General features: G+C 44.3%; 5 protein-coding genes across 5 annotated transcripts; 1 reads left to right on the top strand and 4 right to left on the bottom strand.

Annotated features, from left to right (window-relative positions):
- Nucleotides 1-1,190: 1,190 nt before the first annotated feature.
- Nucleotides 1,191-2,179, bottom strand: C8R40DRAFT_1048581 (uncharacterized protein; the record flags this gene model as incomplete). The annotated part of the gene is made up of 4 exons (XM_046224515.1): nt 1,191-1,569; nt 1,623-1,774; nt 1,832-1,996; nt 2,048-2,179. 4 exons carry the CDS (start codon nt 2,177-2,179, stop codon nt 1,191-1,193), a joined length of 828 nt encoding a protein of 275 aa, XP_046085210.1.
- A 573-nt stretch (nt 2,180-2,752) lies between these two features.
- Nucleotides 2,753-4,048, bottom strand: C8R40DRAFT_1172048 (uncharacterized protein; the record flags this gene model as incomplete). Its single annotated transcript, XM_046231811.1, has 4 exons — nt 2,753-3,680; nt 3,734-3,811; nt 3,867-3,976; nt 4,028-4,048. 4 exons carry the CDS (start codon nt 4,046-4,048, stop codon nt 2,753-2,755), a joined length of 1,137 nt encoding a protein of 378 aa, XP_046085211.1.
- A 1,527-nt stretch (nt 4,049-5,575) lies between these two features.
- C8R40DRAFT_1111429 (P-loop containing nucleoside triphosphate hydrolase protein) lies at nt 5,576-6,783 on the top strand. The gene is made up of 2 exons (XM_046228355.1): nt 5,576-5,982; nt 6,042-6,783. The coding sequence occupies exons 1-2, from the start codon at nt 5,689-5,691 to the stop codon at nt 6,684-6,686; spliced, it is 939 nt and encodes a 312-aa protein (XP_046085212.1). The 5' UTR covers nt 5,576-5,688; the 3' UTR covers nt 6,687-6,783.
- A 711-nt stretch (nt 6,784-7,494) lies between these two features.
- On the bottom strand, nt 7,495-8,272 carry C8R40DRAFT_1111433 (uncharacterized protein). The gene has a single exon (XM_046228356.1). The coding sequence runs from the start codon at nt 8,221-8,223 to the stop codon at nt 7,966-7,968; it is 258 nt and encodes an 85-aa protein (XP_046085213.1). The 5' UTR covers nt 8,224-8,272; the 3' UTR covers nt 7,495-7,965.
- Nucleotides 8,273-8,437: 165 nt separating this feature from the next.
- Nucleotides 8,438-9,314, bottom strand: C8R40DRAFT_1111434 (uncharacterized protein). Its single transcript, XM_046228357.1, has one exon. The coding sequence runs from the start codon at nt 9,197-9,199 to the stop codon at nt 8,624-8,626; it is 576 nt and encodes a 191-aa protein (XP_046085214.1). The 5' UTR covers nt 9,200-9,314; the 3' UTR covers nt 8,438-8,623.
- Nucleotides 9,315-11,237: the final 1,923 nt, after the last annotated feature.

An 11,237-nucleotide genomic window follows, 5' to 3' on the forward strand; every position in this document is an offset into this window, starting at 1 on the left:
TTTGTATAAGTATCACAGGGTATTTTGTTCTGAATGGTGGAACATTGTATAGATAATAGATAGCAAGCCCATTATTGACAATGATTACTACAGATGCATGTCTTGTAGGTGCTTGTTTATGGCCCATTATTATAGCAAAGAGAAAATGATGATTTAAGGAAGAATATATTGATATGAAAGGGAAAACAAGGAGAACGAAGGTGTCGTCGACGGTGCACACTAGTGCACACTGCAGACAGATCAACGGGATCAAGACAGCCGATGCTAGCCGCTGTCGGCAACGCAAAGTTCACACGGGGGGTCTGCACCAGTTGATTTCACGGAAAACTCCGCTGCCCGCCCCCTGCTTAGAACTATCATCGGTGTTCAGCGAGCAACGACCAACTCACGGTTCCTAGATTTCGGAAAAGCAAGCGAAGTTGCACCGGTCAACGACTTAAATATCACGCGTGCTATCTCCCTTTTTTCGTTTCTATAATCATTCATTCACTGTCAGTGTAAGTCTGTGAGCAGCTAGGACTTACGCATAACCACCTTCCTGGTACTGAAACAAAGTCAAATCGAATATTCAACGTCAAGCTCCTCGGACGACATATGTAGAAAAATTAAACTCTTGACACGCCACATGGAGATAACGTGAGATTTTGCAGCTCAATAAGGGCTTTGGGACACTTTCCGCTATCTTCACCTCCAACTCGAAATGTTCAGAGGACCTGAGTGACTTGTTTCCTAGTATAGGTATTTCCCAGTGTGCCCACGAGTAGAGGAACATCCGTAGCGAAAAATCAAGTGTATGAACTTAAGCAATACCTTATAGAGAATACACATATAGGCTTGATTGCTTTTGAACCGAGCCGTCACCTGTGAGACAAATAATCCAGCTCTTGTATACGCAGGAGAAGTGAAAATTCTGGATGCAGAGCTATGCCGACCGAGGGAGAAAGGTGGTTACAATAGCCACTACTTTACTGATACCTACGACCGTAGCAAATCAGATTTACAGAATCGATGAGAGAAAACCGAATTAGAACTTCATCGACATCAGCAGAATATTCATAGCAGGACATACATCTGGATTATGCGTTCAAATGTCATACAATACAGCTTGCTGGTGCGCCAGAGATTGAAAGAATCACTGAGTGGGAATTTGGAACTTGAAGTGATTAAGCTCCACCAACATGGGAGAACAATCAACGACGATAATCATCGCCCCGCCGCCTAGGTCTATAATCGTCCCATTTTTGATCGCGAAGACGATGAGCATCCTCAACATCCCTCCTGTTATACATATCACCGTACTCTGAAGCACTGTCTCCTCCACGAACAGTACTCGGTGTCTCACTCCCCATCATCTCTCTCTTCTTCCTCCGAATTAACGCCAACGCACGTTCTCGTTCAGCCGACTCCCGGGATAGCCGTGCGTTAACTTCTGGTGGTTGCAAAGGATACTTTGGAGGCGATGGACGTGTAAGGCGAGGTTTGACAGATGATTGTGTAGACGAAGAAGCCAGTTGGTGGTTTATGGAGGTTAAAGGGTCGTGAATAGATTTGCGAGCAGTGTCCCGCTTTCTATAGGTATGGGTTAGTCCCAAACAAGGAGACTGGATGAAGAGGCCAAACACCTTCTATCGTCATTCTCATCCAGGCTTTTCTGATCGGAACTGCCAGAATACCAAGGATTCAGGTCTTTGGCGGAAGGCGCCAATGCGAATCCCTTATCTGTCTCCGCTGGTAAATCCTTCTTCGACGCTTTCGCAGCCGCTACTATAGCATTCTGGATCAGAAAAAGATTAATGAGGAATGTAGGATCAGCTTGAAGGTGTACACGAACTTGTTCCAAATCTTCGAAGAAATTGATATGACCTCCGGAGGTAGAAAGGGAAGTGGGTGCTGGTGCTGCTGTCGAAGAAGATGCTAGCTGACGGAGCTCATCATCGATATGTTTCTTGCTGGACCTATTTTTTTGTCGCAAAAGATCTATACGAGCTTCAGAGTCCTAATTATCAATGATACGTGCTCGAGGATCGAATGGGAAAGTATTGCTCACCGCTAGCAATATTCTACCTTCTTCTTTAGCTTCCTTGAGACGGGCTTCCTCTTCATCCCGGCGGACCTTTTCGATGTTATCACGACGATAAGGATGATAGGATTTATGGTGAGCGATATTGAGCTTCCCCATGCTGATGAACGAAAAGTAGAATCAAAGTAAGGCGTTGTTTTCGCACACTCAGACACATTTAGGTTAAGTAAGCTATTTGACCAAGGAGAGCAGAAACAGATTCCTCAGGATTCCTCCTCTCACTGCTCACAGTAGTACAATAGTATAATATTTTTTGGATGACCTTCCGAGAGATGGTTGAGATGGGATTCGCGCAGCACGATATGGTCGAGAAGGAATCTGAGTACACGAAAACATTACATTGTAAGTGAACTTCATTTTAATGAATCGCAAAAATATGAAACTATATATATCATGAACGGAGGAATGCTTTCAGACGATACAGTGCGACCTGAGGAAACAAAAACAAGAATTTACTGCCATGTTCAAACCCAGGTTTTGACAGGTTTTGTCCGATGACTTTCTGCGACGCGTTTTCCTGGTTTGTTTACATATATATACCATTGTTGCAGTGACTCGACATGGGTTTATTTGCCCATCTGGGCAACACTTTGTGATAATACATCCGTCGTAGTAGATATGAATAATGAAATATATATCCAGGAAGAGTCCCGAAGAGAAAGTACAATACAATTATGGTGCATATAGTTCGGCGAGAAGAGAACCTGTAAACGGTTTAGGTGTTGGAGAACTGGTGGTAGAGGTGATAGGGTTGATAGAGGAGCCTGGTATGCTAGAGGTTACATGGTTGATAGAAGAGCCTAGTGTATTAGACCACGGAGAAGGACTTCTTGCTCTCGCAGCAACAAAGTGTTCATAATCGCAACCAAAAATGACCCTAAAATCATAATCCGATATCGTCACAAAAACGGAAGGATCCATCTCTGCCATTTGTTGGATGAACGAGTCATACGGCGTTGGTAGCGGTTGATGAAGAAACTCGTCGCAAACGTTTTCCAGGAATACGCCGCATGGGATATTATACAGGGCCTGATCATCGACGTGATTGATTGTGGGGGAAGGTAAAGTTTTGTGCGTTGCTGCGAGAAGGAGGGAGAAGTCGGGGGAGAAGCTGGAATGAAGTGGCTGAAATAGCTCCAGAGAAGGCGTACTCTCTACCGCAGGGAAAAGAGGCCGAGGTCGGAGGTCGTCGAAGGTGGAATAGCCGAAACCGCTCACTGAGTCCGGTTCGTAAAAGAGATCAACGTCAGTAGGGAGAACCTCTGGAAAGAAAGGTTTGCAAATCTCCTCATCAATGTGGAGGGTGGTAGTTGGTTCAACTTCAGAAGCCAACGTCAGTGAGGAGAAATCTATGGTTGACTCGGAGGATGGGCTCGACGACGACGAAGGCGAAGATAGACCTGAAATTGACTCGGAAGAGACAGAAGTCAATGTAGGGGAGATCGACCGATCTGAGGAAGTATCCTGTTGCCTTTTGGTAGCACGAGCCTTTCGTGGCTTGGGTACGTAGCCGTGAATTCTCTTCCGGTGACGCGTGAGAGATCCAGGATCGCACGTCTTGAAATCGCAGCTGGGGCAAGCTCGAGACTTGTCTTGTAGACTGTATATCGAAATTAGCACGATAGCGTACGAACTATAGCAACCGAAACTTACTGCGTACGATAATGTGTGTCGAAATTGGATTTTTGAATGGTCTCGTATGAGCAATCGGCCCATGTACATTGATATTTCCTACAGTGTGCCATGAGTATGAAGATCAGAGAGGATATTCGACAAAGGCACTTACACTTGGCTCATCCCAATGCCGTGGGTGTGCATGTGTCTGCGCATATCGGAAGGACGAGTAAGTACGAGACCGCACTCGCTGCATTCGCAGGAAGACTCGTTGATGAATTTCTGCCAAATATACGTTAGGAACGGTATTTGTATATCGAGGTTCATACTCACAAAAGTGGTTGCGCGGGGCATTTGGAGAAGATATAGAGGAGATTGGCTTCTAAGGAGATATAGAAGGAGGGGAATAACTAGAATATGTTATTCCAGATGGAGAGAGAGCGCAGAAGACTCGTTGATGGCGGGAGGGCATCTTTAAATTGGCGGGTTTATATCTACTTTGACGACTGGGTCGATTGGTGTGCGAAGCAAAAGTCGGTTTCTTCCTTATATAGAGCGTACGCTCGAGTGGCACTCAAAAATCTCCTTTGAAGGAAACTCGACGGTCCAAGCACTGGCGCCAATGCCAACCGCTTAACAGAAAGGAAATATTTCATGGAATTGGTTGCCATATGTCAGAAAAAAAGCCTTTTCAGGAAAAAACAAAGACCTGCGAATTCTTTGTCAGTGAGTGGCGACGGCTAGGGCAGAAGGAAACATGAGGCTCACGCATGTCTACGTCGTTTGGGCAGCGTTTTCTTCAAATTTGACCGATAATGATCAAAGTAGACGACGCTCAACAAATTGCTTGAGCGTTCTCATCAGATTTGAAGAACATGCACTAGACCTATAGCGAGAGGAATTGAGATTGGAAGATATTGGAAGCTGGGATTTTACAATAAGGGTCCCAACTCACAGCCACACAACCTCTTGTACTTTGATTGGTTCGAAAAACGGCTACGCGCGACGCAATGGCGGGTATGGTTTGCTCCCCCCCGAGCTACATATGGTGGAGTCGGAAAGTTTAAAACAAGACTAAAGTTTGCAGTACAATTTTGACCAAGTTTGAAGAACGAAGCAAACGCGCAATTTTGACGTGTCGTTACTCGACCAAACATCCAAATTCAAAAATTTATCGAAATGAGGATGATTATGGGACAATTTCCATCTTCTCATATTTCGAGAGGTCTTGGACGTTGGAGGAGACGATTCTACAGGTAGCAAGGCACATGGGCATAGAATCAGTGCTGGCAATCCTTGGTAATCGCGGGACTCACATTAAGCAAACGGTCACGGTCTCAAACGGTCCTGCTCATCACTACCAGTGCAAGTACTTTCGTATTCTCATGATATGTAACCTGTATGTAACTGTGAACGACGTATTTTTTTTCCAATTAGCAGGTGCGTAGGTGAAGCAACGGATCGAGAATTTGAGATCGAGTCAATAGAGAGTATGGATCCTGAGGCTTGAGGCTCAGCACCACTGGGAATAGCCCGTCTATAGCCGTCTATTGGATAGGACAATTTGGACTATCAATTATATAATCTCTGCCTCTTCGAGCGCAGAGAAAATGTGCCACATAATAGCAGAAGGTGGATCACTGATTTATACTGGTCGCGATATGTGTAGTGCATGAGCATGAATGTACAAACTCTTCTATAAGACGATGACAGTCTGCTTTGTCAAAGAGCAATATCGCAACTGACCTATTCTACCGGATCTCTACACATAGTCTGAGACGGACGAGAGGGGTCCACTGAGAGTAGCCTCGGAGTTTGTAATAAGATCAAGCCGCAATGAGCCGACCATTGTCAGCTGAGTCAAATATGCTGACCTTGGCAGGCGCGTTGCGCGCCACGTTCAAATTTTCTAACTAAGCTCTTCCCCAATACACTACGCCTTTCATATGAGAGCCTGAATTATCAGCTTCCTTCTATCATATCCTTTTCGTAATATGCAATCATCTTCCGCTCCTCTGAATGATCCAGATTCTACCAACAAACATGCAGTCAATACTCCTGAATGGTTCGAGTCTGTACTCAAATCGGCCTCCTCCCTCTCTGAATTGCGTCCATTACAATTGAAGTATGGCTTAGAGATGAATCAAGGAAAAGATGTCTTTATGGCATCTCCCACAGGCTCTGGAAAGACTTTATTCATGCTTTCAGGAGCCATTGCAGCGCAAGCTCGTGGGGAACCTGGAATTGCATTTTTTGTTGTTCCTACAAAAGCTCTTGCAATTCAACAGGTTAATATGACTCTTGATCTTGTTTTATATGAAGCTAATCATTGTATTGCCATATTTAGGCCAATACTGCCAGGAAGTATGGCCTCCGAGCAATGGCTCTTACACATGATACTGTGCGTCAGCCTGGGGTCAATTTATTTGCTGAACTTGGGCGTGGTGATGATATACGTGTTGCGGTGATGAGCCCACAAATGCTCTCCAATGGGGAAGGTATTGCATCGTGTCTGAAGCAGACTGCTTTCAAAACCCAGGTCCGGTGGATGCTTATCGATGAAGTTCATTTGTTTGCCGATGAGACCAGCATCTTCAATGGGCCATACAAAGCTTTGGCTCCTATGAGAGATATTCTCCCTCATGAAACCCAATGGACTGCTGTTTCTGGTAGCATCACCCCAGCACAAGCACTGGAGGTGGGGAAAGCTTTGGGTTTCCATCCCGGACACTACATCAATGCATGGTATAATCTTGATCGTCCCAACATCTACTATATCCCAAGAATCCTCAGCCATCCCACTAGTTCCTCCACTTTCCTTGACCTCGCCTTTCTTATTCCATTTGATGCGACCTCCATCCAGGATATTCCAACTGCAATCGTATTTGCTGATGCTATACGTACTGGCCAAGCGATCATGGGATTCCTTGATCTCTTGCTTGAGATTCGGCTTCCCCAGTATGCACACCGGAAAAAAGTTGTCAGGCTGTGACAAGACCGACCGTGCCTACAGGTCAATAACTATAGAGGTTCTGAGGCCGGATCTGGCCCGGGAATGGCCCGGGATAATTCCGAGGTCCGGAACTGAGTATTGGCCTGTAGTACACACTGGGAGTGGGACGTTGGTGAAGCTATTAGCAACACCCTTCACACACTGTTGGTGTCCCTGGGAATTATGGCAAGAGTGCAAGATTGGGATGAGCAGCCTAAATGGGGTTCCTGATGATCCGGGAGTCCGGAAGCAAAGGGTAAAGAAGATATTAAAGACTGGGATAGGATGGTACACTTGATTTCAAGCTTGACTACAACGTACAAAGTATTCTAGCTTATATACATCCCAAATACAGTAGTCATAAGACCTCGATGAAAGCTCGGAATAATAAATAAGTCACAAGGTAATTATTCCGAAGTCCGGCCGCTCCGGGCCGGGACGGGAAGCATATGGGGTGAATTGCATGCATATGACAGTATCCCCCCGTTAGGCCTGAGCCCACGAAGGCCTCTGTGAATATGTGTGCAGTGAAATAGTAAAGTATAGTAAAGCAAAGGGATTGGATTAGATCCAGTAGTGAAGAATAAATTAAAAGTGGAAGTCTTGGAGAAATTGGAAAGGATCGGCCTGCCGATGTAGGGGGTCAAAGAAACATAATAAAGCAAACAAAAACCAGATTGAAACAAAGTAAACTCGTAACAAAATAATCAACAAAAGAATGGATGACCACGTAACTTCCGAAGTCCGGGCCAGCCGGAAAGTGTTCTGAAGTCTTGAAAGACTAAAACAAGTTCCAAAATTCGGAAAAATCGGGAGTGGCTTGGCCCGAAAATTGGACTACAGGACTGGAATACAGCAGTATCCCCCAAGTACGCTTGAGCCCTCGAAAGCCATGAATCAAGAGCCAAAGTTGGAGTAAATGGTGATGTAGGAGGATAGGGTAATGGAGTAGGGAAAATTTCGGAATAAAATCCGAACCGAGGGGCGGGATTGTGCCGGAAAAATCGTCGGAAACTGCGGAAAAGTCCGGCATACCAATCAACACAAAGTGCTGCCAGAAATGATAACCTGAGCTGATATCCACACAAGAGCGATGCCTAAAAAGGCCGAAATTGACACAAAGTGTCCAGAATGATGGTAGACCCATCCCGAGACCGGAAGTTCCAAGAGAAGCAAAGCCGGAAAGCGCTATAAGGAAAATCATAAAAAATGAGTTGGAAAAGAGTGTTTCGGTCTACCCGGCAGATCAACGGATCTAAGTGGGAGTAGAAACTATATCCTAACAAATAATCAATGAAATCCTACTAAAAAGAGGAGCAGCTTGTGGGTGAAGCAAAGGAATCAACATAAATAGAAATGATAACAGGTAAGTGAATGGAAGTGCTAATGAGCAAGCTTGAGATAATGTCAATAAAATGACGGAAAAATCGGAGCAAGGTCGGAAACATGGAATGGAACAGTTAGTAATCAATAATAAGCAAAAACATCGGCATAATCGGGCCGGAATGAAGCAATAATAGTCGTTACAATGAAACATTACCTGAATATTCAAAAACTCGAAACAGGAGTGGAACATATGGAAAAAAAAAGCGGTCCGAAGCTTAGAAACAAAGTAATTTATAGTGTCAACAAAAATTGATCATGGAAAGGTGCAAAATCTCGGGCCGAAATTTCGGAAAAAGCGGAAATGCATTCTAGCATAAAAAATGAATATTTGGAATAGTAATGGCAAAAAATCGGGCCGAAATTCGGAAATGAAGTAAATCATAATGTCAAACAATCAATAATCATGAAAGGCATAAAAATCGGGCCGAAGTTCGGAAAGAAAGGAATTTGTAAGGTCAAATAAGTGAAAATCATGAAAGGAAAGGAAAACTCGGTCTAAGACTCGGAAATGGTCGGAAAATTCGGAATTAAAATGTAGAAAAAATTAGGAATTACTCGGAACCATCATCGGAGCCCGGAACATCCGATTCAGAGTTATCTGCATCGTAGTTCTGTCCTGTACGGGCCTGCAGTTTGAGACAATTTACCTTCATATGTTCTCCTCCACAATAAAAGCACAACCCGAGCACCCTGCGCCTTTCCCTCTCAGAGTCCAAAAGCCTGCCATCGGGTCCGAGGTGAGGATGTCCAGATCTGTCATCACCGGGCCGGAGTTCCGGCGCTTCGGAGTTATCAGAGGCAAACGAGTGGAAAGACTCAACCGAGTCTGAGGCTGAGGATGAAGGATAGGAATGTAGGTAACAGAGATCATAAGGGCCGGGGTGATCCGAGTCGAAGTCAGAGGATTCATGAAGATAATCATAATCAAATGGGCCAGGAAATTCCGAGTCATAACTTGACTGGTCAGGATCGGAAATAGTACCGGACTGAACTGATTCTTGTTCAGAATTGTGGTCAGATGGGCTAGATTGGTCCGACGAATCCGAAGTTTCCGGGTCCGGGCCAACCGGATCAGGTAAAGATAAGGCATACTCGAGGAAGGATCCTGAATCAGAGCCAAAGGACATAATGGAGGGGTATTTCGGTGAAGGAACAGTGTAATGAAGTGTAAGCTTGAAATACTGACAAGACCGTGCCTACAGGTCAATAACTATAGAGGTTCTGAGGCCGGATCTGGCCCGGGATAATTCCGAGGTCCGGAACTGAGTATTGGCCTGTAGTACACACTGGGAGTGGGACGTTGGTGAAGCTATTAGCAACACCCTTCACACACTGTTGGTGTCCCTGGGAATTATGGCAAGAGTGCAAGATTGGGATGAGCAGCCTAAATGGGGTTCCTGATGATCCGGGAGTCCGGAAGCAAAGGGTAAAGAAGATATTAAAGACTGGGATAGGATGGTACACTTGATTTCAAGCTTGACTACAACGTACAAAGTATTCTAGCTTATATACATCCCAAATACAGTAGTCATAAGACCTCGATGAAAGCTCGGAATAATAAATAAGTCACAAGGTAATTATTCCGAAGTCCGGCCGCTCCGGGCCGGGCCGGTGACACGCCTAAATTTTGGCTAGACATCTATGCTGTGAATTGTGACATTTTCACGTATAGATTTGTATCAAGAGGACTGTAATTGAGACCCAGATTGACAGTCAAAGTCAATACTGAATCAGTCTAACAAGTTGAAGGGACCATATACCCATACTACCACAAGTTGGTCAGTTTACCCATCCCCGATACTACCTACGGATAGCAGTCTACCTGTTTGTCAAGCAGGATTATACCAGACTCGGACTACATCCGAAGGATGACCATTCACGTATGACATACCAAGGGTATTCTTATTGGACCTTACACTGGCAGGAGTTTGGAAGAACTTACTCAAGTGACCATGAACCGAGGATTGACTCGAAATGACTTTCTAGAACTCAGGAATTACCAAATACTCCTTCTAGAACAAGATCATGCATTAATCTAAAGGACTGCGATTTAGTCTAATAGACCAATCAAGTTGCATGGTTGAGGAAAATGACTAGAAGAACGATCGAAAGACTGCGAGGCTCCGAAGACATATCAAATGAATGTCAAAGAGTCCTGACGTAGAAAACATTGAAGAATGCAATTAAATGAATACTATGCGTAACTCCCTTGATAGAGTATAGGCACAATGGGTGTCTGTTGAAAGAGAGAAGCAATTAGTTTAATCCAGATGAATCAGATTGATAGGATTAGAATCGAGGAGAGCTGATTTGCCTCCGGACGAAATGACAAACGATCGAAGTAAGTGTTGAACCGCAATGACAGTTGAACACCATTCGAGTCATTCTCTAAAAACAATTAAATTAAATGAATATTGAAGTACCTACCTATGTTTGGAGGTATACTAGAATCTTGGAACCAATATGGACCAAATAAGGACATGTAGATTCAAATTAAATGGTATCTGACTGAGTGTAGAAGTTTCCTTGCGGTTCCGAACGTTTATTGTATTAAATTAATTGTACTATGCGACTCTATATTCTGTATGTATAAATAGCGATCCGATGTATCTGGAATAAAAGTGATTTTGGGACGACATTGCAGTGCTAATCCGTAAAAAGGAAAGACACACTCCCGCCAGACTGAAACCTCTTCGCTAGCAGCCATTCGGGCCCGGCACTTGTGAGTATAGGAACGTCGTGTTCTGCTCCTTGTGACTGCGAGAAGTATATCCAGTTGTTGGGTATTCTTCGAACTTAGGATCAGTCGTTGGTCTTAAGGGCAAATCACGCTGTGTGGTTGTGCCAGCACATAGTTCTAGCCCTCCGTAGGGGTCTGTGTGTTTCGGTTTTAATTTACTTTGATTCAAACCCCCAATTCTTGATATACCCAAATCAATACAAACCAAAGCACAAATCGTGCTGAATCTACCTTGATCAAAGGAATATATCGAACCCTTAGAACGATTCAAATTGATTGATCAAAGCTTCGTGCTTAGCTCTCAAAGCTTTGCGGAACCTTTGCCAACGCTACCCCTTGCTATTAAATAAATTTGATAGCAGTGAACTCGCATATTGTGTATTAGATTGGTTGGTTGGAGTGCCCATTAGATTCCTTCCTTTCTC

Source organism: Lentinula edodes (assembly GCF_021015755.1).
Source record: "Lentinula edodes strain Le(Bin) 0899 ss11 chromosome Unknown C8R40scaffold_23, whole genome shotgun sequence".
NCBI classification, from domain to species: domain Eukaryota; kingdom Fungi; phylum Basidiomycota; class Agaricomycetes; order Agaricales; family Omphalotaceae; genus Lentinula; species Lentinula edodes.

Excerpts from the sequence above, each read along its gene's own strand:
- C8R40DRAFT_1111429 (XM_046228355.1), top strand. The coding sequence starts at position 5,689 with ATGCAATCATCTTCCGCTCCTCTGAATGATCCAGATTCTACCAACAAA. Across the intron at positions 5,983-6,041 it reads AAGCTCTTGCAATTCAACAG|GCCAATACTGCCAGGAAGTA; the intron begins GTTAATATGACT and ends TGCCATATTTAG.
- C8R40DRAFT_1111433 (XM_046228356.1), bottom strand. The coding sequence starts at position 8,223 with ATGTTTCATTGTAACGACTATTATTGCTTCATTCCGGCCCGATTATGC.
- C8R40DRAFT_1111434 (XM_046228357.1), bottom strand. The coding sequence starts at position 9,199 with ATGTCCTTTGGCTCTGATTCAGGATCCTTCCTCGAGTATGCCTTATCT.